Source organism: Fomitopsis serialis (genome assembly GCF_022376445.1).
Source record: "Fomitopsis serialis strain Sig1Antser10 chromosome Unknown B0H18scaffold_45, whole genome shotgun sequence".
Lineage (NCBI taxonomy): Eukaryota > Fungi > Basidiomycota > Agaricomycetes > Polyporales > Fomitopsidaceae > Fomitopsis > Fomitopsis serialis.
Window position 1 is genome coordinate 227,941 of NW_025955005.1, and position 27,387 is coordinate 255,327.

A 27,387-nucleotide genomic window follows, 5' to 3' on the forward strand; every position below is an offset into this window, starting at 1 on the left:
CTGCCCCGACGCGTTGAACAGCCTTTCCCTTCCCCTTCGAAGACGGGATTATGTCGTGTGTCCCTTCGTCCGTCACTTTGGGATAGGGACAGGACATTGATATCGCTGGCTGAGGATGGCTGGAACGACTTACAAAGATCACTGGAGCCAATTCCCTTCTCAATCATGGTCCTCTTGCGCGGACTACGTCTCAACGGTACTACTTCCGGCTTGGAAGGTTGCTGTCTTTCAACCTGACTCGTGGAATTGTTTCCCGATTTCAGGGACTCTGGTAGTACCGCACGAGGGTCTGAATACGACCGCAGGCCGCGCAGTCAAGACTTAAGCTCACCTCCCACCCCAGCCCAGTAGTCCGCATCCCCGGGTGAACCATCCCCCCAGAACTCCTCCTCAGATGTCTGGGTTGTTCTCGTTGCTCAACGCGTACTGCAGTGATCACATTGCCAGCGTACTCACTGTGCCTGCGACAGTTGGTTGCGCCACAGATTTTTTGCGAGTACTGAACATTTCAGAGTAAGCAGAGTATGCAGAGTCGCGTCCGTGTTTTCTGACTAAGTTGCTTCAGGCGTGCTCAAGTGTCCTGGCTCGCGAGTCGCGAGGGCCGTCCGCGCGCGTCGAATGGTGCGACGCGACTGTCACAGTCCATCGATATCACGGTCACGCGAATTCCCGCCTGGGCGCCCAAGCGATGTTCGGTCACTGCTCCCATCCCACACGCTGCCAATACCGTCGACGTCTTTTCATTACAACAGGGCTTCTATCTATCTAGGGACAACCGGGCGCCGTAAGATGCACGTATACCCAACTCGAGGACTCCGCATGATTATGCCTGGTTCTTGCTCCGAGTAAGTGCCGTCAACCATTGCACATAGTTATGCTCACATTCATTGACACGAATTTCTGAAGGCTGCATTATGCGTCTCCTCGAAGGCGGAGGAGAATCAATTGAGCTCATCGCAACTTGATGACTGCGCATACTCCTGACGACCGTTGGGATCCGGGAGATATTCGAATCAATCCTGTCAGTGTCCAACTGGACAGATGGTCGACATTAGGTTCGATTCTGTTGTATCGTGTATTCTGTGACTAGTTTCCATCCACTTGTAAGGGGCGCACTATGCAGCTTGAACCTGACGACAAGGCCGATTGCTCACAGCGATACACTCGCATGCAAAGCAGCAGGGGCCACAGGTGAGTAACGTTAATAGGACGACGTCGAGCTAACCGCAGCAGCACCGCAGAGCCATCGAATATCATGGCCCACTGATGTTTACCGTGATAGGGTCTAGTGGTTCATTTACGGATGATGTCGTCGAACCTATATATGCGACGCCGGCGGGGAGAAAATGCTTTTGTCAATAGCTTCGCCGATCTTACCACCCACCACGGATTCTTCTCTCCTCTCCGGCGTGGACTATGACGAACCTGCTAGTTTTCTTATTCGAGGCCGAGTTTAACGCCAACTGCCTCACCATCCTCGGGCTGGTCTTGGTCATTTACGATCATCTTCTGACACTTAACATGGAGGTTCGTGCACCAACTACTTGCTGGACAGGAGTGTTGACTAATTGTGATATTATCCCATAGATCGAATACTTTTGGCATGGCTCATGGTCCCTGTCGCGCATCCTCTTTCTGCTGGTGCGGGCAATATATATTTCGCATACAGTACTTCGCGACCAAGCCTTGCACCCCCTAGACTCGATACCTTTCACCACTTGCCCTGCTGTAAGTCTGCGTAATATCCTTCTACAGCACTCTGACAATTCGATCAGGCTAAACGTGTTGTGTAAGAGTGACGTGACCAATCGCCCTTCTGCGAGTTGTATAATGCATGACGGACAGGCACGTTCGCAAACATGTCTGAAGAAGTGAGTCCTTCAACTCGAACTGCTTGGCTGAAGACGCCTCGAACGAATATTATGAACAGGCGTGAGTTGTACCTTCTCTATATCTATCATACATATTAATCGCGCATACAGCTGCGCATACGCACTTCATGCTGTGTTACTCGTAACATACATTGTTATCATCATTGTTCAGGGTATGTACACCTTCGTTGGCACAGCATGATTCGCTAACCATTCTATCGTAGCAATCGTCGTGCTCCGGATCTGGTATATTCTCTCATCGAGACGTGTGGCTCGTGCTGTCGTGGTTCTGTGCTTCCTTATTATGGTTGGCGTAACAGCGCACGCGCTAGCCTCCATCTACCCGAAGTTCAACCCTGTTGTCTATTCCCAGAAAGGATGTGCACCGCCAGATGTGGTGGGCGATTTCTGGAGAGTATACGTCCCGGATCTCGTCCTCCAGACGATCGTCTTCGGTGCTACGCTATGGCCTGCGGTAGAGCTATGGCGACGAGGACAGCACTCACAACTCCTCACGCGTGTTGTTAGGGAGTGAGTGGATCCTTTCCTATTTTGTTCAAGTCATTCACCCTGGTTGGTTCAACTTGTTAGTGGCGGTCTTTTCTATGTTGTTGTTTTCAGTATGTGCTACTCTCATCTACGCGGAGGAGATCTCCCGACGTAATCAACATCAGCTGCGGTGGCATTCACCGCTATCGGGTCACTTCAGCAGAAGAGCTTTCCGGTAAGTCTATTAGGTTCATTGTGGTGCTATGTATATGATATTCGATCCGCCGGCGTCTACAGGTGATGTTGGCTGCCGCCTACTCCGAGTGAGAAGTTGTATGACAAGTGACGGAAACACACTTACAGACTTATCGCTTCAGCCTCCTACTCGCTGTCTCCTGCGTCGCCGTATCACGCCTCATGCTGAGCATCCACTCGCTCGCCTCGCACCTCTCCATGGACCTCTCCATGCTGCTCAGCACAGCAGAGCTGAGCCGCATACGCTGGAAAAGAGGCATGCATGACGGGGAGCTCATCGTTGAGATCGACACCGTGGAGGGCGTCGAGCTCGACGGCTTGATGGGGTCGTCAGAAAATCTGCGCGCGCCTGCCGTTCACATGTCCACGGTGGGCGCGTATGCGGATGCGTTTCCGCTGGAGCTGCGTCGTGATATATCAACGGCAGGTGCTTCTGCTCAATATGCGAAAAGGTAGTCTCTGGACCGCGGTGAGTCACGGATTACCGAGTCATCACTGAGCAGGGGCTAATACATACTGTTCTCGTCAACCGCAGGACCGCTTCTGATCAAAGGCAGACTCGATGACAGGATTTCGAACTTGAGCAAGTGGCTCACGTGTATACTTATGCAAGCACCGTCGGGACACGCGTGCTTGGCAGGTGGAGACTCGATACGACCGTTCTGTCTTCATGGTGAATGTAGTCAGGTTCGGGGACAACAAAGCTTGCTTGCCGTGAGGATAATGATAGGATTGTGTCCATCAGCATGGTAAGCTAGAAGTTTCAGTCATCACTGACGATCTCGCACGTACGCTTGCGTGTTCCCTTGAAGATCATCAATATTTGACATCACAATCCAACGGGCGGAAATGCACTCGCGGTGAGTCCAGGATATCTGTATCACTCACCGGTACGCAAACAAATGATTGGTGATCAGACTATTCTTACACATCGGGCTTCCCATGTCTTCGCACTCATCGCAGCTCGTTCAACTCGCACGGTAAGTCGCATCGCTTCCGATCCATGGCTTCAACACGGACCCAACACACGATGCTCGAGCGGAACCCGATATTCAACCCAATACACTTGCCGGATCATCTTCAGATTGGCATACTGCACTCCACGGTAACATTACGCCTGCTGAGTTGTCACCGGGACTGATGAAGACTTCGTTGTTCCGCCGGGCGGAACAGTCGAGCAAGTGCTTCTGGCGCACTGATCGGTAGTGGCTCAGCCCGCCGGTGCCCCGGTACGTACTGCTCATCGCATTCGAACCTTGAACTGTTCGCAGCCGTGTTACCCGGCAGTACTAGTCTCAAGTTCTCATATGTTATAGCCTGATGCGAGGGTGTTCAAGTTAGCTTAGTGGGGTGGCAACGTTGATTGTGCCCCCAGGCAATCCAAGCGGGATGGCAGGCACCCCCGTGCCTCGCTGGCTTACAGTTGCAATTCAGGTCCGTGATCGTGTTCTGATCGATATCGTGGCGTCAAACCTTACCGGAACCATTCATACCAAATGACCATGCCTTCTCGGACTCGACCGACCTCTTGTGGCGTCACCTCTCACCTCAGTGACCTAAGCAAGATCTGGGCATGGCGAATGCTATCCCAGGGTATCCCCCATCAAACGACATATCTCCAGAGAACGCTCGCAGCGCCGCATAAAACAACTATCCAACTTTGATCCAACTTGTCTCCCTATCCTGCCTGATGACGAGCGGCACGCAACCGTACTACACAAGGGTTAGGGGGCCCACTCCCCCAGTGGAACACTGCTGTGGAGAATCGTGTACAGCCAGGTAACGCGGGGAAGTGCGTTTCTAGGGTTCAATTTCAGAAACGAAGTTTGCGGAGAGCGATAGATCGTATACGACTTGTGGTCCTGCGGCCCTGGATATCTTGTTCCCCGGAGCTAACCATAATAGGGTGCTTGATCTTCAACGTTCCAACTCCGCTCCGCATCCCCAACGCATCCCGGAACGTTGATGTGTTCCATCCATTCGTGAGTTTCAGCCACAAGCGGTGGATGACAGCTTACTCCCGTTTCTGTCCTGTCCAAGTCTGTCTAAGTGCACACTGCCCGTGTCGACTCGAATGTCGCACTGGCAGTCTCACTCAGTATAAGTAAACCTATAGCCTACCTGCCGCGACTCGATCACAGGAAGTGGGTGGGACCCGGGGCCGATAAGTAGCAACACGCGCTAGTTCAGATCACTCGTACCGCGCGGTACGCGTTCACCGTGATGGCCTTGACAACCAATTGACAACAGCACTCCACCGACCGCCCATATTTTAAAGCATCGTCCCTGTTGCGGCTCTGATGTACGAGGATGCCTGATGGTGTTACAAGGTCAAAAGGATCACGCTAGGGTTCCGGCGGCGCGGGCATCACTTCGTTCCCCCTCTCCATGTTCAAGCCACGGACCCCTCTGCGTACGGAATGGTGAACGCCTCATCCGAGGCCGCTGAGTATGAGAAGCTGCTATCCTACATCGTCGCCTCCCAGAGAATCGAATTCCTTGCCGTCGCAAGCTTCACGCTCCTCATTTATGACTTTTTCATCACTTTTGGCCAGGAAGTGAGTGCCCGCAATTCGCCGCCGAATACGAGTCTGACGAGATACCTAATAGGTCAAGTATTACTGGACGGGACCATGGTCGCTGTCCCGCGTACTGTTTTTGTTGGTCAGTACAGTGGAAGCGGAAAGTTATAGCGGGCTTACACTGACTGGTGGCGTCGTATAGAACCGTTATCTATGCCCGGCCATATTGATGTGAGTTGTATCTGCGGCCTGTTCTCTCGTGGTGAAGAGAAACTGACTTCGCCATCAGGGTTGGACTAGTCAGTAAGTCTGTTATGGCGAGCGATTCACCGTGCGCCTCACTCATGTGAACTTACACCCGCAGCCATTTCCGGAGTTGATCTGCCGTACTCCGTGAGTGTCGCATAGTGCCAGTGGAACAGTGCGTGCTTTGCGGTGTTGCTGACCTTTGTGCTTCAGTAGTAAGCAAACGATCTCATATCGACGGCGGAGAACCGCTGAGAGTTGACCTTTGAAGCTGCGAAGCGGCCATACGGGCCATGTTCGTGATGGACTATGTAGCCCTGAGTGTCATTCAAGGTCAGTGCCTTTACCAGTCAACATCTGCATTTCAGCGAACCTTGTCACCTACAGGCATCATCGTTCTGAGGATCTGGTATATGTTTTCGGAGAGACGCATCGCACGTATCTGCGTTGTCTGCGCCTATGTCACAGCGATCGCTGCCACCGCAACAGAAATCGGAGTGCTCTTCCCCAGCATCGTCCCGCAGGAGTCCAACATCCTAGGGCTCACCTCTGACCACTGTACAGCGCCACCTGTGGGCAAGGTCTGGAGAATCTACCTACCTAACCTTATCCTCCACACGATTCTCTTCGCCGCGACGACATGGCCGGTCATTCAACAATGGGGCTCTACCTCGCCCTTGATGTTTCGCCTTGTCAGAGAGTGAGCAGACCGTATGCCTCCTGAAATGTCCCTGACTGACCAACCATCGTGGGTCCAACTCAGTGGAGGCATTTTCTACATTGCCGTGTTCGGTGAGTCAGATTGCACCGTGCTCGTAAGCTGCGGATTGACAATTCTTGTGTGTTCAGCCGCCTCAGCCTTCACGACTATTGGTTCCCTCCGGCCGAATGACCCTACTGTACGTATTCTCCTGATTCGTGTGCATTAGTGTCTCCAGCTGACTCTCTTCAGATCATCCTTCCTGCCGTATTCTCAAAGTAAGTAACATATCGACTCACACCAGCACTGCCTGATGAAACGCCCTTCCAGCTTCCTCGTGGCCGTCTCCTCCGTCTCCGTCTCCCACCTGATGTTCAGCATCCGCTCGCTCGCCGCCGCGCTCTCCATGGACTCCCTCACGCTCCTCAGCAGCGCGGAGCTCAGCCGCGTCCGCTGGAAGCGCGGCACGCACGACGGCGAGCTCATCGTCGAGATCGACACCGTCGAGCCCGAGCTCGAGATGGGCGACCTCTACAACCCGCCGCAGCTCCCGCGCTCGCCGCGGCTGTACGCGACCAGGGTCGGCGTGTACAACGACGAGCTGCTGCCGGGCTTCCATAAGCTCGGCCCGGACAAGACCAGGAGGAACAGGGCATCGAGGGGGAGGACACTTTCTGTGCCGGGTGCGTGTACTCGACATCTCGTGTTCTTCATCAGGTTTTTGAGGCGATCTACCACAGCTTCTCAACGTGTCTCGCAGCGATGACCACTTGTACGATATTGTTCGGCCGCATTGGGTGGAGACGCGTGTGTAATCAGCGTGTTCCAAAGGACTGGGAGGACGGCGGCATGTAAAACAGTTATAACACTATGATACACATACGATACAACGCATAGCAGCGTATGGTTGGCAACAAGATGACCTCGCATACAATAAGCGGTAGGTAAAACACGAAGGGCGCGCGATCGGCCGTTCACTTCCTCGCGAACGTAATCTGCAGACACGTCGTGAGATAGAACAGCGCGTGGAAGCGACGAGCGGCGCACCTTGATTTTGTTTTCGCCGTCGAGCTTGTAATTGTGCAGCGCGTCCTTCGCCATCGTCGCGCTGCCTTCGTCCATGTACTCCACGAAGGCGATGTCCTTCTTCGTTGGGATGAGACGCACTTCGTGCAGGTTCGGGTATCTGCGTCCGGCGTGTCAGTCGGTGTTAGCTACTCACATGGTAGCGTGGATACGCACTGTGAGAAGAGGGCCATGAGCTGATCCTTGGTGACGCTCTCGGGCAGGTTCTGCAGGAAGAGAATCTTGTTTGGAGGAAGGTACTCGTCCGGCATCTGGACGTTTGGCCGCTTGGACACGGGAACGGCGCCCGTTCCGTCGACTGTATGGTGTCAGACCGGGAGACTGCGAGCGAAACGCGCATATACACACCCTCCATCGCCAGTTTGCGTGCCTTGTACTTCCGCTTCAAGGGGTTGGTGTACCGAGTGGCCTCTGCATCAAATGGTCTCAGCAAACGTCGACGACCTGAGGACTCGTACGCACTCTTCTGCTCCAGCCTCCGCTTCTTGTGTTCCTCGAAGCGTGCAGCATCTGTTCTCTTCACCACAGCATCCGATCGTGTCCTCGCGAATGATATTTGCTACGGAGTGCTCAGCACAGGCCTCCTCAGGCACGATAAAAAGCACTCACCATCGGTTTTGAGTACAACGGGAAGCCGCGCACCTCCTTTAACGCCTTCTGCGCGATCTCCGCCGACTCGAATGATACGAACGCCTGCCCGCGCATGCGCAGGTTGCTATGCGCCACTACGTCCAGAACCTCTCCGTACGCCTTGAAGAGGCCGCGCAGGGACGCCTTGAGAACTGTCGCGCATATAGTCAGCACCCTGGCAGTGTGGGCTACTACTGGTGGAGAGCGTACCGGGCACCTTGATCTTCTCGTTGAGGTTTTGGATGTACAGCGTCTCCGAGATGAACTCCGGCTCTGCTGAGGGTGCGGGGGCAGCGGGGTCTTCAGTAGGCGGGACGGCAATGGTGCCCGGGACGGGCGCGGGGGCGGCGATGAGGCCCTGCATGGCGTCGGGGGCTACTGGAGGTGCTGCGATGTCGGCCATGATGGGTTGACTGTCGTCGCAGGCTTGGGTTGTAACAGTGGTGGCTTGAGGGATGGTGTACGCCGAAGAGACTGGAACCTTATCCGTGCGCCGTGAGCCTGATTAGGCAATTTACGACAACCGGCCGACTCGTTCGGGGACTGGTCTCTGATGATGCCCCGAAACGGCAGTCCGGAGACCAATACGACACCGCGGCCAATGATTCTGTACTTACCGACAACATCAGGGAAAGCGATTCCCTCGAAATTCGACCTGCATCTCACCGGCGGTCATTTACGATCCCAGTGGCTCAGGAAACGTCGCGCGCGATCCAGTGTCTCACGGCATGAGATTGTTGCTCAGCCCGATGATCGGATCAAGATCCCGCGCGCGGGCCGTGCTTTCAGTCTCGCAGACCCAGCGCAGACCCGGTACATATTGGAAGTGCCAGACATTTATGAACATACTGGGTGCCAAATAGAGCTTGGCGAGCCTACCTCGACGAAGGGTGTAGCCCCCGCGGTGCACGTTGATGGGAAACTGCCAGGGAATCATTCGCCTCCTCAGCTACAGTCCACATTCATTGTTGCCAATGTTGGAATCTCCGGGTGAGTGCCCGAATGCCGACACACCACACGGCAGCGTGATGTTGCTGTACCTGCCATATGGTACCTCACCATCGAATACGGACTGCTAAAGCAGTTCGACTCATCGGCGGCGCCTGTATCTACACTTCGCACGTTTGCCTCCCTGCGCCAGCGAGGATGAGACAAACTGCGCGAGTTCTTTGATTGTTTTCCGTGCACGCTCGCTCTGCTCACGCAAATTTTCCTGCTGCCAGTACTTGGCCACCGGTGCTTGCTCTGACAATCCACACCATGTTTGTGAGCTATCCGCCAGCCAATTGGCCCTCTTCGTCGTTCGGACTCGTCTCGAGTGCGTGTGTGTGTCGAGGCAAAGCCACTGAGCACGTGAGAATGGGATGTTCCAGCCATCTGGGTCTGAGATTGCGGATCACTATTGCTCACGCCTGAGACAATGGATCGGCGTTGATCATTCCTGAGACTGTGTCTCGCCTATGATCCTCGAACTCAAACATGGCACCAAACGAGCGAAATGTGGCATACACTTTTCCTGATGAACTTACCGACCAGGAGTCGACTGGCTGATAATACTACGATGTTCCCTAAGCACTGCACGCCAAGGATAGCTATTGCTCGGTTTCGATAAACGCATCCAGCATCTGTATGTGATCATTGACATCTGCAACAGCTGTGCTACATGGCAGTTACACCCCGGTCCCCAGGCCGTAAGTAAACTGTCAAGATGAGTTCGTGGCAGTCCAGGGCCCACCGATGTCCACATTTGAAACAGGGTCTACGATGACCATCCGTCTATTATGCTTTGTGAAGACGCCTGCCTGAGCTCTACATGCTATGATCATCGCGTCGAAGATTGAGTCAAAACAGCCTGAACCTAGTAGGTAGCATCCGACTCACGGTCTTGCGCGTCCTGGATTCACCACAGCATGTCACTGAGTATATACACAACTTGGATGCAGGTTGCCATAGGTTTGGATTAATCCGTGTGGACACTGCCGCCCCCGTTACACTCAGTTCAGAATGGAACGACGAGACCGAAACAAACGTGGCATTCCATAGGTGTCGCAGGCTAAGTAGGAGACGTAGGGTTCGCAGTTGATCTGCGGCCCGTACAGTACACAGGTATTACGGGTGGACACTATGGTACAATGTGTATGAGTGAGTGGACAGCATCATCATGAAGCAAAAGGGCGAAAGAACGCAGACCAGAAACCTAGTCTGCATTCTGGGGCGTGGGTAAGCAAACGTTTTGACCAGGCATTAAACTGTTACAATCCACGGTGGGATTCAAGTTGAGGAACTCCTCCAGCGTGCTGTTACGCGCCTGCGACAGCTTCCAGCAGGTGTCGCCCGCCTTGACGTTAACGGGCTCGCTCTCGTTGGGGCAGAGCGCGGAGTTGGGTGGGGGAGGGTCGGAGCTCGTGCTGTAGAACGCGAGCCGGATTACAAGGAGCAACGCGACGGCGACGAGGAGGAAGAACGGGAAGAGCATGCGATACGCATGCCTGTTACCGCTGGACATGAAATGGGGGGACTGGTTCTGAACGATTGTGTCAATAACGGGACACTCCAACGCCGATCGAGTGGTCGCTTACCGCATCGCTCGCCAGCGGCTTGTAGCCGTCTGCCCGAGTCGGGGCTGCCTCCAGGTCTTCGTCACTGGCATGTCCGTCATCGTCAAGCACAATAGGCGCACTGGATACTATTCTCGGGAGTCGTTAGCATGGCGACTCCGCAAGGCAAGCACGACGAGAGTATTTCCGGATACCAGGAGGGTAATACACACCTTGCGTGAGCTCTCCGTAGTCCGCGCCTGCTGGGCCCTCCCAGAGCGTTCCATCTGCGTCTCGGTAATAATATTTGCTCGTGTCAGAGTCGTATCCTACCCGCTTCATGCCCTCGGGCAAGCGGTACTCGTCCTACGGCGAATCAGACTCGGTCCCACCAGGTGAGTGGTCTGGCGCCTCACCTCGTCATACTGCGTCCAGCGGCCCATTACGGTGAGGAGGTACGGCAGGAAGGAAATGGACGTGCGATAGAAGTACCTTTGACGCTCCCAGACCGCAGGCGAGGTCTTTTGTAGGTGGGAACGCGGTGAGGAGTAGAGCCTGGAGAGTCTGACGCTGCACAGCAGCGGCTGTTCCAGGCTCGCCTGGAGACCGGCCGGAGACCGCGACGGTCTCCCCGGCGTTCGTGGACATGACGGTGGCTCCGGCGCGCATCATGGCTCCTGGCACATTCAATGGCAATGCCTGTCCTCGACATGCGTATATATACACAACACCACGATGACTTCATTCGACCCATCACCGCTCTCTTTCCCTCTCGCCGCTGTCCTGCACGATGTCGACGCCGGCAGCCCGTGCTCTCCGCGTCGCCCTCCGCGGCGAGAGCATCCTCACAAGTCCGCGCTTCAACAAGGGCACCGCGTTCACCACCCGTGAGCGCACGGCGTTTGGCCTGACAGGCCGCGAGCCCTGGCGCATCAACACGCTCGAGGAACAGTGTCAACGCGCATACGACCAGCTCAGCACTAGAGACACCCCCATCCGCAAGAACACGTTCCTCCAGAGTCTCAAGGACCAGAACTGGGTTCTGTACTACGGACTCATTGGCAGGCACCTGAAGGAGCTTATTCCGATCATATACACCCCGACGCAGGTGAGTATATGCGGACCGTAATCAAGGGTACTTGCTGGACAACGTCTACATAGGCCGATGCAATCGCAAACTACTCGCACCTTTTCCGGAGAAGTGAGGGCATGTTTCTGACGTTCCCTAACCAAGACACCATGGAGGAAGACTTCCTCGAGCAGACGAAGGGGCGCGACTTACAACTCTTCGTTTGTTCGGATGCGGAAGCTATCCTGGGTATTGGTGATCAGGGTGTTGGAGTGCGTACATGTTGGTCATCTCGAGACGACATGCGAGCTAACGGCTGAGAACAGGGCATTGGCGTGAGTCGCGTTGTGTATACAGTGATGCAGGAGTATGCTAACATTCTTCTAGATTACCACCGCGAAGTCGGCGATCTACACGTATGCTGTCGACAATGTCTCCGAGATCCAGATCGTTGACTCTGTTGCAGGCTTCTAGCTGGAATCGACCCTGCAAAGGCACTCAGCGTCACACTTGATGTCGGCACAGACAACGAGGGGTTGCTGAAAGACGATCTCTACGTTGTACGCCGATATACCGATTTCATCCAGTGCACGCTCACTCACCACCAATTCAGGGCTGGCCTAACAACCGCGTGCGCGGAAAAGCATACGACGACTTTATTGACAAGTTCGTGCAGCTCATCCGCAAATACCATCCACACAGTCTCCTCCACTTTGAAGACTTTGGTGTGAACAACGCGAAGCGTCTCCTGGACTTGTACCGCGACAAGCATTCCGTATTCAACGATGACATGTATGCAACGTCTGGCTCGTACAGTTATTCACTGTTGACGCGGGCACCTACAGTCAGGGTACTGGCGCTGTCACGCTCGCCGCCCTGATGGCCGCCATCGGCGTGACCAAGTCCAAGCTCTCTGAGCAGCGCATCCTCGTCTACGGTGCCGGCACCGCGGGGCTCGGGATCACCCGCCAGCTGCGCGACGCGATGGTGCAACTCGACGGGCTCTCCGAGGCTGACGCGAACAAACAGTTCTTCCTCCTCGACCGGTACGGCCTCGTCAAAGAGTCGCTCGGGCCCAAGGTCCGCGGTGACCTCCGCGAGTACGTGCGCCCCGACGCGGAGTGGGAGGGCGTGCCCACGAACGACAAGGGCGAGGTCGAGCTCCTCAACGTCGTCCGGCACGTGAAGCCGACGGTCATCGTCGGGTGCTCGACGCGCGGAGGGGCGTTCACGGAGGACGTCATCAGGGAGATGGCGAAGGGCACGGACCGCCCGATCATCTTCCCGCTGTCGAACCCGAGTCGTCTGGCGGAGGTCGACCCGACGGACGCGAATGTGTGGACGGACGGTAAGGCATTGATGGCGAGTGGCAGCCCGTTCCCGCCCTGCCACAACCCGCGGGGCGGCAAGGACTACATGTGAGTGCAGACACTGAGCAGATGTCCCGGGCCCGTGCTGACACCCGCCCGATAGCGTCGCAGAGTGTAACAGTGCGTATCCCAGTTGGCCTGACGCGTGGAATGCATATTGACACCCGCTACAGATGCCCTCATCTACCCCGGCCTCGGATACGGCGCGATGATCACCCAGGCCCGCTCGCTCAGCGACTCCATGATCATCGCCGGCGCAAGGCGGCTCGCCTCGCTCTCGCCCGCCCTCTCCGACCCTGACAACGCGCTCCTGCCGGACTTCACGGACGCGCGCGAGGTGAACACCCAGGTTGCGGTCGCAGTCGCGGAGCAGGCAATCGAGGAGGGCCTCGCGGACGTCCCGTGGAAGAAGAACGAGGTGCACGAGCGGATCGTCTCGGGCATGTGGCAACCGGTATATGCGGACTTCGAGTACGACCTGAATGGGCTGAAAGCATGAAAACAAGAAGAGATCTTGCTAGAGATGCTGTCTGGATCGAGTCGATGGATTGGAACTAGATGTGCCAAAGGATATTCCAACTGTACCATTCTGGATGTGGTCGTGTTATATATAGTACAATCCGTTGCGGGACTTGATACACCAAACTACTGCGAAAACACACAACACATATAGTAGCACTGCAAGTATACTTTTACCTCCTACACCTGCGCACACACAACGTTTACTGGGAGCTCACAACCTGCCGCACGACGAGGATTTCATCCGCTGATAGCTGGTCGACCGCGGCAGAGAAGTTGTTCGTGTTCTGCGCCGCGCAGTCCTTGAAGAATGACAGAAGATGAGCCTGTCACCACATGGTCAGTAACGCCGTTTGTTCCGTATGTCAGAGCACTGGGTCCGTTTGACGTACCTTCATATCCATTTGCGACACGGGGTCACTCTTCAAGTCCTCGTCGTCAGCCGCCTCCAGTAGGTCGTCATTGTCGAAAGGCAAACCCCCGGGCGCAGAGAGCAGGTCGGACAGGAAGGCCATCTCGTTTGCGCGCGAGGATGAGCGAGAGGGCGCGACCTCATCGTCGTCCTCTTGCCAATCGTCCTCCTGGAACATTCGTGGAAGCCGTTAGCTAATCAAGAAAGACGAGGATATCCGACAGTGACACGCACCCCGTCGTCTGAGTCGACTTCCGACGCATTCATTCTCCGTGAAGCTGCCTCTCCGCCGGACTGCAGCTCGCGCAGCAGGATTTTCAGTGCCTTCACAGGGAAGGGTATGCGAGTGAACTCTGTGGGCACTGGGTATCATTCACCCGGGTCAGCCCGCGGCTCCGCCTACACTCATCGAACACACAAAGCACGCACCAGCTTTTGTCTTCGACCTAGTCATGATGACTACGCCTGTATCGTCAGCAACAGCACCCACTTTCTCTCGCCGTCATTACAACGCGACAAGCATTACGCAGTACACACCATTTCTTGTCTCCGGCTTGATTATCAGGTCCCCCTTCACGACGACGCTTTGGAGGCTTGGCCGGCCAGAAGCAAATAGCGAGCACAAGGCGAGGGAGCTGATGCGCTGCGCCCAAAAGCCTTGGAAGGTCTCCTCGTTCTCGCACCAGGTTTGCAGGAGGATGTCGAGGCCTGACCGCCCATCGACGTTTGTGGGCTCGAGAAGATCCAGCACAGTGTCTCGTTGATTGTGGATCAGGAACGCGAACGGGATGACAAGGCTCTGTTGCAAGGGGTAAGCGTCCATAGGTATACAATCCAGGTCTGGGCGTGGAACATGCCTGAATGAACGTGGCGGTCTTCGCGGTGGTCATCCCACCGATCATGGCATTGAGCAATTCAGGAAGTACGGGGAGGACGTTCTCGCCTGCTCGGCGCAGCAGATGGATGATCAGGTCGCCCACCACAAGCCCGCCCGATTCGTCCTGGCTCTTCAGCTGCTTCGCAATCACCTCCAGTACGCAGTCCAGCCCTAATCGACCCGTCGTGGGGTCGGACCAAGTCTGCAGCTGCGTGCAGTCTTTCCGGATGATAGTGGTCAAACAGGCGATGCCGTTCTAGCAGTCGGCTCATCAGCAAAGTGTCTAGTCAGAGTAGGTTGGAGTCTACCTGGACGACGTCCCTGTCCTCGACCGACCGCAGGGCAAGGAACAGGCTGGGTGCGAGTATGCTCACGAAGCCATCTCCCAACCCGGACTCAGGCGCGCCCTGGGCCAGACTGCTTGCAAGATCAATGGCAGCCCCAGTGATCCATGGCTCCCTCTCGGTAGACGCCATGATGGCGTTGGTGAGAATGGGCAGGGCTTGCTTGACCACTGTTTCGTACACGCCCGGGGCCTTCGACCCAGCCAATGAGGCGAGGATATCGGTCAGGAGGGAGATGAAGATCGGGTCTGTGGGATAGGCGTTAGCTATGCACGACCCCACGTAGCTGCTAGAAGGTACCCTTGTTGTTCTTCATCCAGATATCCAAGACAGCCGTCACGAGCGAACTGGCGAGGTCCGGCGTGATCCATGCACACTTCTTGATCTCGACAATCGTCAAGAGCGCTTCCAACACAAGAGACAATGTATCCTCCGAGGTCACAGTCAGGAATGGGCCGACGGCCTTCGCTATCCGCGGTGCCACGGGTTCCAGCAAGTCGTCGTTGATGTCCTTGCAGAAGCTGCAGTCCATCCTGTCAAGCAGATGTCAAGGGAAGAGGATCATTGGACTAACTTTAGGACGGCCTTGACCGCAGAGATCTTGATGGGTATGTTGGCCTCACTGGCCTCGAGCACTTGTACGGTCGCCTGCAAGTACTGGCCTGCCATCTCCACAGGTAGCACTTTCGTGTACTGACTAGCGAATACGAAGGCCCGACCCTGTAAGAAGGGGCAATCTACACCATATTGAGACGCTGCCATTCATATGAGAACCGTCATGATGAGTACCTGACAAGCTGAGCAAGTTCGGTATGACATTCTGGAGAAGAGGGACGATCTGGATTTGGGCCTGTCTGCCAGAGGTAGCCTCGTCCTCGATCCAATCGAGGACCGACTCGGATTGACCGCCGACCGCCGCGAGCATGGCTTCCAGAGGACGCCACCTATATCGAAACTGAGCCTGTACCCAACAAGATGGAGCCAGGTAACCTACCAGTTCGGGTTTCCAGAGGCCTTCTCCGCGTCCGACTGAGCTGTGATCTGGTGAATGACTGATTGCATGGTGTTCATTGCTGGTGACTGGAATCCATCGATGATAGCCTGACGGTGACCCATGTGAATACAACGGAGGCAAAGAAATAATATTAGAGAGGGAACGCACGCCAAGCAAGTCAATACCAGCTATCCGGGCGCTGAAAGACATTGCCTCCTCCGCCTCTTGAGCAACAAACGCATTCGCGTTGTTGATCCACTCCTCTTCCTGTCGAACATCCACTCAGCGTGTCAGCTTCAGCTTTGAGAGAATGTACGTTCAAGCTCAGACGTACATCATCATTCGTGATTTGCACCCACTGTGTGAGCGCCAACACCGTCTTCCCCATATTATCCTCCGTCCAAAACTCCCTTCCGCGCGCATGCCGCGCCGCGCCCGCCACAAAGTCAGAGATCGCGCAGAACAGCTGCGTCAGCTCAATGCTCTCGCCATCGGTCGCCTCTGAGGGCGGAGGAACGGCAGCTTCAGCGAGGATGTAGTGATGCAGATAGGCAGGATAGAGCGTGGTCAGGTGGGCGAGCGCTGCGGAGAGGAAGTCGGGAAGGGCCGGTGTGAGGAGACGGTGGAAAGGCACTTGAATCGTGTCAAGAGCCTACATATCGGATGTGAACACGGCATTAAGCAACAGCGCCGAACCAAACGTACCTTGAAGATCTGAATGCGCAGTGCGACACCGTCCCAGTTCGGTGTGCCGTCAACGTCGCGCCTCGGGTCAATGTTCAGTAGGAATTTGAATGCGTCCAGCCATGCGGGAAGGATGGACTGAGCGGCCTCCTTGACCGCCTGCGGGTGCTCCTGCTTCACCATGAACAGCGTCTCCACACACGTCCTGAAGACCCCGACAGCGCGTGCGCGCGTGAGCACGCTATGTTGCTGCAGACGCGATCAGCACTCTTAAGCCAGAACGCGAGGTGGGCGGCGCGTACCTCAGGCGCGCCGAGGATGTTCAGCAGAATCGGGAGCAACTGTCTGAGGACGGGCAGGATCTGGTCTTCCGTCAAGTCCGCCTTGATGAACTCAGCCAACACCTGCATCGCGCCGTGCACGGACGACGGTGAATTCGAGGACAGAAGTGCGATCAGCGCGTCGAGTAGGTCTGGCCACTCATCCGGCCAGTCAGCGTTTGCGATGGTCGTGATGATTTGCGCCTGATGAAGAATACGGTTCAGTGTGATGCGTAAGCCGGAGGTCAAGGTGGCGGTCTACACTGAGGGAGCGGATTTTATTTTGAAGGTCGGAGAGGGTCTGGAAGACGACTTGGCGAATCTGGCCTTTGAGCTGCGCGGGGTGCGGTTTCGTCAGAAACGATTGGGCACGACATATACACGCTGGGGTGGCATGCACGGAAGTGGCGTCTGAAACGGAGGGCAATGTAACTTACCTCGACCGGTACCGCACCCATGCTTCTCCATTTCGGTAGCGCGGGAGACCATCTTTCATTCACAAACTTACGCAGAACGACTGAGGCCGAGTGCTAGCACGAACGATCGCCATCAAGCCAGGTCCATGAAACTCAGTTGCAAGGAGGATACTCATCTGTCTAAGCCCTACGTCCGCGCCCTGGCTCGCCACGAGCTGTGCAAGCACCAAGCCCGCCTCTGCACGCGCGTCGATAAACCGTGGAAATTCAAGTCATAGTATAAGGACGCGTCAGATGGGCGCGAGTAACACAAAGAATGGTAAGACGCGCCTGGGGCAGCGAGCATGTCGCCGAGGGTGAGCTCGGCCTTGATGCGCGTGGTGGTATCCGGGGAGAGTGTATGTGTGAGGCATTGTGTGAGTTGCTCAAGTGTGGTCGCCATCGGGGCTGGGAGGAGGGAGTGAGGGGAACGGGGACGGAGGTGAAGATCAAGGTCGATCAACGTCACAATGCACGCGTCCTGACGCGTACAGGTCACGCGTTTCTTGTCACACCGCGACGCCGACGCGGTGGTGGCGTCCCCCATTATGCCTCCGCCAACTACTTGGACCTTAGAACTCACTGAGCACTTGGAGCTGCTGTAGGAAGCTAGCCCACAATTTTCCCTTCTATGACGTCTACTGCTGAGCTGCGCTTCGCAGACGTTGCGATGTTACGCAGGCTTAGCCACCAGGACTGAGAACAAAGCTCAACAAACGGCTCGGACAGCGACTCGGAAGACAGCTACAACTTGTGTCATTATCGTTACGAAGATTACATCGTGTACCGTCCTAGGCCGAACATCCAGGATAATACAGTACCATCAAAAGTTATACTAACAAGGTATATTCCAAATACGTGACGGAATAGAGACGAAATAACGAAAAGAAAAATCGTTGGGGCTGACATTCGAGATCGTGAAGCTAGGCAATGAGTTGACCTCTGAGGCCATCTCCGCGGCGTGAAGCTGTGAAGCCTCGGAAGAAGACAACAACCAGCGCGAAGGTGATCATGATCCTGTACGTGATTCAGTATGATGGACCACGCGCATCAAAAGGGGTGACCTGTACGTACCATTCGATCCACGCAAAGGCTTCCAAGGCGTTCAGCTGACCGCAGTATGTGTAATGGATGCTTCCATGAAATGATTGTCAGTGTGGCATGACACAAGCGACAACGAACGACGTACTTGCAGTCCAGCCCGCCATTGAGGGCGGATGTGATGCTAGCGGCCGCAGCGACCCAAAGCACCCAGGTGATGAACAGGCTAGCCACGACAGTCAGCCTTCTCTGTCGAGACGATACTATAGCCCGCGCGGCACGTACAATACTCCATGGCTCATTACACTCGTGGCAACCGAGCCCGTGGACGCGGAGTGCCAGAAGAGCGCGAGGTAGAACAGGGAGAAGAACACGGTCCAGCAGGACGTGAAGAGGATGTACCGCGTGCGGTCGCGCACGGAGTGGCTCAAGTAATTGTGGTGCGAGTTGTACATGCCCGTGAGCCATCCTGAGATTGCGACCTGTGTGGCGTCAGCCTGACTGCTAGACGGCTGTACTGAAGCAAGCACGCACCTCGATGATCCCGAAGAAAACAATCAGGCCAAACACGACTACGATGTTCGAAGTTAGTACGGTCGGTCCTGTATGACGACCAGCAAAACGCACTCGGGTGTCCCCTCCGCACGTGGTTGTCAAAGTTGACCATGGTGTCTCAATAGATGCAAGTCTTAGCAGCAGTAGATCGTGAGGCGTGTAGATGAGCAGGTCGTGACGGTCGTCGCAGAAGGGCGTAGGTGAGGAGGAAGGGGCAGACACAGGCGGGAAGAGGTGTGCTGCGGCTGACGGGGGCGGTCTGAAAACCAACGGGTGGATGCCCGCCGCCTTTTGGGCGCGCCGCGCGATGATGCATGGGCTGGAGTGCGAAGGCTGCAAGCGCGTGACGTCACAGCATCTGCCTGGCCCGCAGTCTCCGGCTAGTCCGTTCTGGGAACCTCATGTGTCCCGGCTTCCCGGAGACGGTGGACACGGGTCAGCACAGATAGCCATGTAAGAATTGGTCTATGTACTTACCATGAGCATAACGACACTAGAGTTGCACTAGAGTACTGTCTCGTTCATTCCGGGTGCATACTCGTCTGAGACGGTCTGACCGAGTACGCTGACCCGGCCGAGATACCGGTAGGCGTCAGTACATATGTGTGTGCGCAGTACCGTGTAAGCCTATGAGTGTCATCGGCGGGCTCAAAGATCACTCTGAGAGAACGTCGCGGTAGCCCTGTTAACCCCATAACCCAACTTGATTTCAGCATCGAGCGACTAGCACAAGGCGTGATCTAAGCACAAAAGAGGACAGCACACATAGAGAGAGAGTGAGAGAGCGACCCATCATGCATGCGCCGTAAGAAAAGTGAGAAGAACCCCCAGGGTTCGCATCATGACCCAAAGCCCGTCCAACACCGTTCGTCCCAACCAACATCACCGCACAGCTCAGTTTGACGTCGCGTTCGTGAACTGCGTCGCGGCGAAGCCGACCTGGTTGTTCGCAGTGTCGTACACGGAGAGGTACCGCTCGAGGAAGCTGAAGCCGTTGATGAAGTCGAGGCCCGCGCCGGACTGCGTGCCGATGTCGCTCACAACCATGTAGATCTGGTCGGCGTTGCCGCCGATCACTGAATTGAGCGAGCGCTGTGGGGGGGCGGAGCGCAGTCAGGTTTCCGCCTACATTCATGACTGTGCTAGACATGGGGACTCACAGGCCAGATCTGAGCGTTAGCTGTAAGCTCGTAGGATTGCTGCAGGGCATGAACGGAAAAGTCAGCTCGAGCCGACGAAACGAGGAAAGAAGCGACCACGCACGCCGCCAATGTTGAAGAACATGCTCTGGAGGCTGTTGAAGGCCGCGTTGGAGAGCGTCAACAGGCCCGTGGTCTGGTCCTGAGTCGCGCCGGTGGCCTGCTGGTAAGCCTGGAACGCATCTGTCGCCGCCGTAAGCCGATGACCTCGGTACCCCAGTAGCTCCGCTCACCAGTCGCCATCAGGATCAAGGTGGTACCAGTGTCGACGATGCCCGCAGTCGTGTCGAGGATGGTGGTGTTCGACGAGCCATACGTAATTGACTGGTCGATGCCCCAGAACTCGCTCGCCGGTGAGGTCGTCGTCAGCGGACTGGCAAAGCCCATCAGAATTCACACACATGAAACCGTATCCGTCAGAGAGCGCACTCACACGAAGGCGACATCGCCGACGGTCTTGGAGCTGTCGACGCTGCCGAAGGTGAGCTCGCCGTTGGTGTCGTTAGCTGAGGCAGGCGGGGCGAAGAAGACGGAGACGAGGTTCTGGCCGATGACACCCTGCGAGAAGAGGTTGTCGGTCACTGTCGTATTGAGAAAGGGTCAGCGGTCGCCCTAGTCGTGTCCAGTAGGAACGGCATCACCTGTAGGGACTTGGGTCTGTGAGTTCTGGCCGCCGACTGTGCCGACGGTCAAGTCGGTAGGTCCGATCCTGGACACGCCCGAATGTTAGCGACTATCGAATGCCTGGTGAATGGTAACATACCCCATGATACCGTCGATGCCCTCAAACCCTTCAGCCTGCTGGGCCACGCCGATGGACTGCCCGGTGATCGCGAGGTCGCCGAGCTGGACATTGTCCGTGAACTCTTCGCCCTCGAATGCACCGGATCCATAGCTAACTTCCTGCGGGCGGTGTATATGTCAGTGGCTGAACATCTGGATATAGTATAAGATTGACGTACGACTTGTTGGCCCGTTGACTTGGACGTTGAGGTTTGCACATAGGCTTGGCTGGCACCGACCCAGGTGTTGGAGGAACCGGTGTCGACCAAAAGAGTGTCTGATCATCTTGTCAGAGATGAGATTGACAGATTTAATGTTTGCTCACATGTTGTCGGAGGGTTACCAACACCGACCTATGGGGCAAGATTGAGTATGTATCACCCGATCGAAGGTGTCGGTACCTACGCTGACGACATAGTCCTCTCCCTGGTTTGTCGCAGCGACGTTAACGTCGCTGGCCTGGCTGCCAGAAGCTGCCGCTGCCGCCGCAGTCGCTGTGGCATTCGCAGTCGCTGTGGCATTCGCCGCGCCCGCGCCGGCAGCATTGCCGTTACCTTTATGGTGCTTCTTCGCGTTGCGAAGAGCCTTGCGCCCTCCCTGGAGGAGCGCGGCACGAGTCCGGTCGGCCTTGAGAACGTTACGGATGCCCAATTGGCCAGTGCGCCTGGCCATGGGAGCGTGATGCGGTTGTTGCGGACGCGGACGGGGCTCGCGGCGACGGCCAGCGCGAGGACGAGGGTCAGGAGCAGAAAAGAGCGAAGCGCCATGCTGGCAATGAAGAAACCAAGAGGGGCAGCAGGTCAACTGGCGGGAAAGGGGAACAGGGGGGAAGTTGCGAACATGGTCGTGCGTGGGCTTTTATATAGTGAGGACGGGGCATTGTGCCGTGCGACGCATGGTATTGGCTCGAGTAGCCGCCGAAAGGACCTGATTGTGCCCGAATGCAGCTGCCGGCATTATCGCATTGTGCTGCGGGCGGGCGGCCTGGTCATCGTGCGACGGCCACATGCAGTAGCATCACGCTCCCTCGCGGGCAGAAGGCGTGCGGATATATCACTTGATCTGCACAGGAAACACCAGCCTGCTCAGCATTGCGAAGAGAGTAGGACCGAGCACACGCACCACAGCTGCACTCGTTGTGTTCGAACACAATGAACGGTCTCTTCGTCCCTGGCCCCACTTCCCGCAGCCACTCACGATCATATCGATCCTATAATTAGATCGGCTCCAGGCAGAGGAGGCTCGAGATCAATCGGTCGTCAGCGTTACCGGACCTACTGCGCACCACCTCTCCCAGATTGTGTGATGTGTTCGATTACATTGCAGCTCCTTGCAGCGGACTCCGCCGCAAGGAGCTGCGATGCAATCGAACAGACGAACATGCATATCATGCCAGAGTATGTTCTGCATGCAATTGCAACTTGCCAACAACACCAAAAGGGGCCCTCGCTGACTTCCCAGCGTTAGTACCTCCGAGTCGGTGGGCTCGAATTCACTTCACCAACTGTAACCAGCCGGGGCGCATGAGGAAGCAACAGAGTGGATGTGAAAGACAGTCTATTTCAGATGTCGCAGTCAGAAGGAGGTTGCAGTTGTTCGACGACGGTTGTAGCGACGACGACGATCGAAGACCGAGCGGCGAACCCGATCTGGATTCTGGGTAGCCAGTCGCGATCACGGGATCTATGAATGTCCTCATGTCCGCCGTCCAACGCAGCAGTGAGGTTTATCACACAAGCTATGCAACAGCAGTCATTTAGCTACAGTGATGAGCGCATCGACATCATCGACTGGCAGACGGTGTGCTTTCACTGTTCTCCGTTCGGATCATACTCATACACCCCATACACTGGCTTCCACTGCCTCTCCCGCACCTTCTCCCTCACCTCCTCCTTCCTCCACCCCACATTCGCAACGCCCTCCTCGATCGCACGCTCCACCACCGCGCAAGTGACCTCGTAGTTGACCTCGGGAGAGTCCCCAAACGCAGGTAGGAGCGCGTCGTCGGGGTCTTCCAGCGCGGGCGCGAGGGACGCGAGTCGCTGTGCCCCCGCGACGATCATGCTGTCCGTCAGCGACCGCGCCTTCGACAAGATCGCGCCGAACCCCAAGCCCGGATAGATCAGAGCATCTTCGCAATTCCGGACGAGGCGTTATCACTTCTGTTCCCGCACAGCCAACGGAACAATCCCACTCACTGTTGCACTCCGCCACCACGTACTTCTTCCCGCCCGGCAGCTCGCACGGCGGGAACGGGCTGCCCGCCGCGAGCAGCGCGTTCCCGTCCGACCACCGCTTCGCATCTTCGGGTTTGCACTCATGTTTGCTCGTCGGGTTCGACAGCGGGAGGATGATCGGGCGCTCCGTGCCCCTCGCCATCTCCTTTACTACCTCCTTGTCGAACGCGCCGCCCACTGTAGAGCACCCAATCAGCACCGTCGGCTTCGCGCGCCGCACGACCTCCAGCAGCCCAATATCTCCGTTTTCATTCGCCTCGGCGCCCTCCCACTCTTCGTCCGCGCGGACGAAGTCTGAGAGGCCCTCCCGGATCTTGTCTGATCCGAGGGAGGCTTTGACGAGCCCGAAGCGGTCGAGCAGCCAGAACTGCTTGTTCGCGTCAGAGGACGACAGACCGTCGAGCGTGACCATGGCGTCGCGCAGCTGGCGCGCGATGCCGAGCCCTGCGGTGCCCGCGCCGAAGATGACGATGCGCTGGTCTGACAGTTTGGACTTCGTCACTCCGACAGCGGCCAAGATCGTTGCAAGCGTTACTGCTCCAGTGCCTTGTCTGTTGGTCGAATGGTTGAGAGCTTGAATATGACAATAGACTACAAGCGACGTACACATCGTCGTTGAAGACGGCATGTTTCCTCGCGTACGCATCCAGCAATCGCTTTGCGTTGTGAACGCCGAAATCCTCGAAATGGAGGAGGCTATGGGGATAGTGCTTCCGCACCAGCTGTACGAATCTATATCCGGTCTCATGATCTAGTTCAGCCAGCAGATATTGCCGGTACTCACTTGTCAACAAACCGATTGTACTCTTCTCCCCGGACTCGCTTGTGAGGCCAGCCCTGACAAGCTGTGAGCCACATTCGACGATGAAGCATGAGGGCACGTACAACGTATAGAGGGTCCTTTAGCAGCTTCTCATTGTCGGTTCCGACGTCGAGCGTCACCGAAAGCGTTCGCGACGGGTCCACGCCTGCTAAGAGACTAGATGGGCATTAGGGCAGGGTATATGCTATGAAAGGTTCACGCCTACGTGTAGATCGATGCTTTCGCGGTAGATATCTAGCCTGGACATGAGAATGTATCAACTAATCAATACAATGCAAGCGGTGCGTACACCGATACCCTAAAAGTATCGCTGAGTTGGTTGCGTCGTGACTGATGACCGAACTTACCCCCACACCCTGGTCACCAATCCCAAGGATCATCTCTGCGTCGGAGCAAACGACTAGGTCGACATCTCGCCCTCGCGCCTGCTCGAGAAAGTCTTCCTCCATCGAGTCTTGGTGAGGAAGGGTTAGGTAGAGCCCTTCGCTCCGTCGGAACAGGTGGGAATACTTAGAGATTGCCTCCGCCTATATATATGTGCAGGCACAGTCTGTTCAGATACATTCCCCAGATAATAACAGTTAATTCCATATCATTAGACCCCGAGCTTAATGTGTGCACAGGCGGAGCATGTCAACCTTGGCTCTGGGGCGTTCCCTTCAGGGTGTGACCATATCGACGAATGCCGAGCGCGAGACCGAGGTTTGTGGTCAAAGTCAGCCGGCAGAAGATGCGGATCGCTCGACGAGAAGGTCAGACAAGGGCCTGACGACCTCTGCCTGTGCACGAGTTTTAGGGAAGGGGTCTAGTAATATGGAATCAGCTGGAATGACGCGTCGAACGCACCTCGGTAGGCGTGTATATGATCGGCGTGAGCTCCTGCAAATGCCTCGAGACCAACGCGTAGTACAGCACCCAGTTCTGGTCTCTCAAGCTCTGCAGGAACGTGTTCTTCCGCAGCGGCGTCTCGCGCGACTGGAGCTGGTCGTAGGCCCGCTGGCACTGCTCGTCGAGCGTGTTGACGCGGTGCGGCAGGCGGCCTGTAAGACCGAAGGCCTTGCGCTCCGCGGTCGTGAACGCGCTGCCTTTGTTCCACCGCGGGCTTGTGAGGATGACCTCGCCGCGTAGGGCGACGCGGAATGCTGGTTCAGACGACATGGTGGAAAGGGATATGTTGTTGAGGGCATGTCACTTAGGCCGTCGAAACTGAAGTACTGAAGTACTAAAGGTCGAATGTGATGGAGCGGATATGACGTCGTTCGGGGCGACATCGTTTTCGCAAGTCGGTTCTCCCTGGCGATGACAAGCTCTGATCAGGCGGTCAATACAGAATCTATGCAAGACTAACACCACGCAAATAAGATCGCACTGCAGGCGCAGGTCATAGACGTCCTTGCACTCACTGATCAACAGGGATCCGGTTGAGGCAAGCCTGGGTGACGCTTCTCAAAGACCCAGCTTTCTCAATCGATGCCAAACTTTGTGAACGGTGATACGACTGAAATGAGAACAAAGACGACAGATATGACAATTGCAACGAGCGACGGCCGGGCATGGTTTGTGCTAAGTTTGTACGAGAACTGCAGCGCTCAGCTCAGCGTTTAGGAATACGCCACCAAAGCCAAGCATGTACCCACAGAGGTTCCCATTGTGGCACCAAGGGATGCTGTGGCTGAGCTCACTCGAGCCGCCGAGTACACCGTCATGTCCAAGTCCACCCTCTCCTCGGTCGTCTCCAACCTGGTACGGGCCCAGATGGGCAGCGCGATGTCGCCAACGGTGACCGACGAAGACCTCGACCGCCACGTTGCGGAGCTAATATTGAAGGAGGCCAAGCAGAAGGCGGAGAAGTATGGCAAGGATGGTATTCGCGCGTACCTCCAAAGTAACTTGTGCGTTGTCCACCAGTTGGTTCTGTCAGTCATGGACTGAGACATTCAACAGCAACGAGAGTAATGCGCCCAGGGCTAACAAGCGCTTCCTCTCGTCCATTATCAAGAACACTGACGACCACAACAAGACCATACTGCGCGCACAAGCTCAAGCGGCACAGGAGATTAGGCTAGAGCGCGAGGAGCAGGAGAGGCGGGAGCGGAGGGCCCGCGCAGAGGAAGCGGTCGCTGCGGAGCGCATGCGGCGGCTCATGGGGCAAAGTGGCCGGACAGAGTGGGCGAGCAACTGGGATCGTGGCGGGTCGAGGGACCGCAAGCGGCGAGAGCGGAGCTGGGAGGGGAGCGACTCGTATGACGGCGACGAGCCTGAGCGAGAGCGCAAGCGGGAACGCAGGTCGGACAGACACGAAGGGGAGCGTCGTCACCGCCACCGGTCGAGGTCCGGAGAGGGGCGCAGTCGGAGGGACGACGAGCGGAGGTCGAGGCGGTCGCCCAGTCGGGATCGGTATGACCAGGAAGAAGACGATGAGGAGGAGCGACGCCGGCGGAGGAGACGGCACAGAGAACGCAGGTCTAGTGCCCACCCGGGAGATGAATCCGAAGACAGAGACCATGCACGGCGCAGGAGGCGGCATAGAGACGAGACTACATCTCACCGAAGTCGTCGCTCGAGCCCTTCTGAGAGGACACGTCTCATATCTGCTGAAGTCGACCGGCCGTCGCGTTCAAGGCGACACTCTCCATCTAACGACGGTCCCAGCCACCCTTCGCAGCCACGACATGACGATGCAGAGGAAGCTGAAGATACCCTCACTCGAGAAGAGAAGCTTCGTCTCGAGCTGAAGCGGAAGGGCAAAGCAAAAGCGACGGACGACGCCGACATCGCGCAGACTCGCAGGAGTCCCACCTCACGCAAGACTTCCGCGACCCGAGACGGCGATCGTCGGACTAAATCTCGTACACGTACACCCGACGCAGACGACACAAGGAATGGCTCAACCTCGTCGCGTACCATGCGCTCGTCAATGAGCCCAGCGCGATCGTCCCCCAGTCCACCGTCTCCACTCAACTCACCCCCACCTCTACCCCCTCTCCCGTCGAAGATGGACAAATACTTCGAGTCGTCATATGACCCTCGCCTCGACGTTGCACCCCTAGCCCTACCGACGGTGCCCAAGACCGGCCTTATAGACGACGCCGACTTCGCCGGCTGGGATGCCATGCTGGAGGTCATCCGCCAGCGCCGGGAGTACAAGGCGGAGAAGAAGATACTCGAGCGGTGGGGCGTCGGGAAAGACAAGGAGAAGAAGAAGGGTGCTGACACCGTTGCTTCGTGGTCGGAGGGCGGGAGCAGCGTCATGGATATCAAGTATAAGAAGAAGGGGTCCGTGAGGGAGTGGGATATGGGCAAGGAGGGCTTTTGAATGTTTGGTTGGTTGGATTTGACCGTGAGGGACACTCGCCGCATACCGTCTCG

General features: G+C 56.3%; 10 protein-coding genes across 10 annotated transcripts; 4 read left to right on the top strand and 6 right to left on the bottom strand.

Annotated features, from left to right (window-relative positions):
* Window positions 1–1,982: 1,982 nt before the first annotated feature.
* B0H18DRAFT_1014600 (uncharacterized protein) lies at window positions 1,983–3,446 on the top strand. Its single transcript, XM_048029160.1, has 7 exons — window positions 1,983–2,044; window positions 2,096–2,402; window positions 2,463–2,491; window positions 2,546–2,595; window positions 2,658–2,683; window positions 2,738–3,084; window positions 3,151–3,446. Exons 2-6 carry the CDS (start codon window positions 2,176–2,178, stop codon window positions 3,069–3,071), a joined length of 666 nt encoding a protein of 221 aa, XP_047892118.1. The 5' UTR covers window positions 1,983–2,044; window positions 2,096–2,175; the 3' UTR covers window positions 3,072–3,084; window positions 3,151–3,446.
* A 1,248-nt stretch (window positions 3,447–4,694) lies between these two features.
* On the top strand, window positions 4,695–6,981 carry B0H18DRAFT_1014615 (uncharacterized protein). Its single transcript, XM_048029161.1, is given in 13 exon segments — window positions 4,695–4,822; window positions 4,894–5,173; window positions 5,226–5,279; window positions 5,340–5,368; window positions 5,427–5,440; window positions 5,502–5,530; window positions 5,543–5,544; window positions 5,655–5,716; window positions 5,771–6,083; window positions 6,147–6,175; window positions 6,233–6,282; window positions 6,336–6,361; window positions 6,414–6,981. The coding sequence occupies 12 exon segments, from the start codon at window positions 5,036–5,038 to the stop codon at window positions 6,847–6,849; spliced, it is 1,182 nt and encodes a 393-aa protein (XP_047892119.1). The 5' UTR covers window positions 4,695–4,822; window positions 4,894–5,035; the 3' UTR covers window positions 6,850–6,981.
* B0H18DRAFT_1014621 (uncharacterized protein) lies at window positions 6,982–8,550 on the bottom strand. The gene is made up of 7 exons (XM_048029162.1): window positions 8,010–8,550; window positions 7,779–7,951; window positions 7,632–7,728; window positions 7,518–7,580; window positions 7,326–7,467; window positions 7,131–7,269; window positions 6,982–7,078 (listed from the first exon to the last, which is right to left on the bottom strand). The coding sequence occupies exons 1-7, from the start codon at window positions 8,200–8,202 to the stop codon at window positions 7,058–7,060; spliced, it is 828 nt and encodes a 275-aa protein (XP_047892120.1). The 5' UTR covers window positions 8,203–8,550; the 3' UTR covers window positions 6,982–7,057.
* Window positions 8,551–9,551: 1,001 nt separating this feature from the next.
* On the bottom strand, window positions 9,552–11,013 carry B0H18DRAFT_1014626 (uncharacterized protein). Its single transcript, XM_048029163.1, has 5 exons — window positions 10,753–11,013; window positions 10,570–10,702; window positions 10,379–10,485; window positions 9,681–10,323; window positions 9,552–9,615 (listed from the first exon to the last, which is right to left on the bottom strand). The coding sequence occupies exons 1-4, from the start codon at window positions 10,777–10,779 to the stop codon at window positions 9,997–9,999; spliced, it is 594 nt and encodes a 197-aa protein (XP_047892121.1). The 5' UTR covers window positions 10,780–11,013; the 3' UTR covers window positions 9,552–9,615; window positions 9,681–9,996.
* A 113-nt stretch (window positions 11,014–11,126) lies between these two features.
* Window positions 11,127–13,274, top strand: B0H18DRAFT_878510 (uncharacterized protein; the record flags this gene model as incomplete). Its single annotated transcript, XM_048040630.1, has 8 exons — window positions 11,127–11,444; window positions 11,498–11,677; window positions 11,793–11,821; window positions 11,872–11,965; window positions 12,019–12,197; window positions 12,251–12,823; window positions 12,879–12,895; window positions 12,949–13,274. The coding sequence occupies 8 exons, from the start codon at window positions 11,127–11,129 to the stop codon at window positions 13,272–13,274; spliced, it is 1,716 nt and encodes a 571-aa protein (XP_047892122.1).
* A 223-nt stretch (window positions 13,275–13,497) lies between these two features.
* B0H18DRAFT_1085669 (ARM repeat-containing protein) lies at window positions 13,498–18,332 on the bottom strand (the record flags this gene model as incomplete). The annotated part of the gene is made up of 20 exons (XM_048031946.1): window positions 13,498–13,620; window positions 13,687–13,872; window positions 13,941–14,068; window positions 14,136–14,165; window positions 14,244–14,505; window positions 14,564–14,839; window positions 14,892–15,175; window positions 15,228–15,448; window positions 15,502–15,682; window positions 15,717–15,871; window positions 15,922–16,028; window positions 16,090–16,188; window positions 16,256–16,573; window positions 16,627–16,854; window positions 16,908–17,129; window positions 17,188–17,309; window positions 17,380–17,442; window positions 17,514–17,579; window positions 17,672–17,765; window positions 18,321–18,332. 20 exons carry the CDS (start codon window positions 18,330–18,332, stop codon window positions 13,498–13,500), a joined length of 3,177 nt encoding a protein of 1,058 aa, XP_047892123.1.
* B0H18DRAFT_459984 (uncharacterized protein) lies at window positions 18,273–19,577 on the bottom strand. The gene is made up of 7 exons (XM_048038183.1): window positions 19,454–19,577; window positions 19,049–19,388; window positions 18,956–18,993; window positions 18,707–18,903; window positions 18,570–18,647; window positions 18,455–18,514; window positions 18,273–18,397 (listed from the first exon to the last, which is right to left on the bottom strand). The coding sequence occupies exons 2-7, from the start codon at window positions 19,086–19,088 to the stop codon at window positions 18,304–18,306; spliced, it is 507 nt and encodes a 168-aa protein (XP_047892124.1). The 5' UTR covers window positions 19,089–19,388; window positions 19,454–19,577; the 3' UTR covers window positions 18,273–18,303.
* Window positions 19,578–19,781: 204 nt separating this feature from the next.
* On the bottom strand, window positions 19,782–21,788 carry B0H18DRAFT_459996 (acid protease). Its single transcript, XM_048038184.1, has 10 exons — window positions 21,364–21,788; window positions 21,284–21,311; window positions 21,138–21,235; window positions 20,939–21,078; window positions 20,817–20,884; window positions 20,609–20,756; window positions 20,409–20,548; window positions 20,240–20,358; window positions 20,137–20,175; window positions 19,782–20,068 (listed from the first exon to the last, which is right to left on the bottom strand). Exons 1-10 carry the CDS (start codon window positions 21,628–21,630, stop codon window positions 19,871–19,873), a joined length of 1,245 nt encoding a protein of 414 aa, XP_047892125.1. The 5' UTR covers window positions 21,631–21,788; the 3' UTR covers window positions 19,782–19,870.
* Window positions 21,789–22,766: 978 nt separating this feature from the next.
* Window positions 22,767–25,210, bottom strand: B0H18DRAFT_1095277 (uncharacterized protein; the record flags this gene model as incomplete). The annotated part of the gene is made up of 8 exons (XM_048032414.1): window positions 24,865–25,210; window positions 24,366–24,545; window positions 24,224–24,252; window positions 24,081–24,174; window positions 23,980–24,032; window positions 23,802–23,927; window positions 23,157–23,746; window positions 22,767–23,089 (listed from the first exon to the last, which is right to left on the bottom strand). Exons 1-8 carry the CDS (start codon window positions 25,174–25,176, stop codon window positions 22,767–22,769), a joined length of 1,707 nt encoding a protein of 568 aa, XP_047892126.1. The 5' UTR covers window positions 25,177–25,210.
* A 512-nt stretch (window positions 25,211–25,722) lies between these two features.
* B0H18DRAFT_878426 (uncharacterized protein) lies at window positions 25,723–27,334 on the top strand (the record flags this gene model as incomplete). The annotated part of the gene is made up of 3 exons (XM_048040621.1): window positions 25,723–25,910; window positions 25,963–26,366; window positions 26,730–27,334. 3 exons carry the CDS (start codon window positions 25,723–25,725, stop codon window positions 27,332–27,334), a joined length of 1,197 nt encoding a protein of 398 aa, XP_047892127.1.
* Window positions 27,335–27,387: the final 53 nt, after the last annotated feature.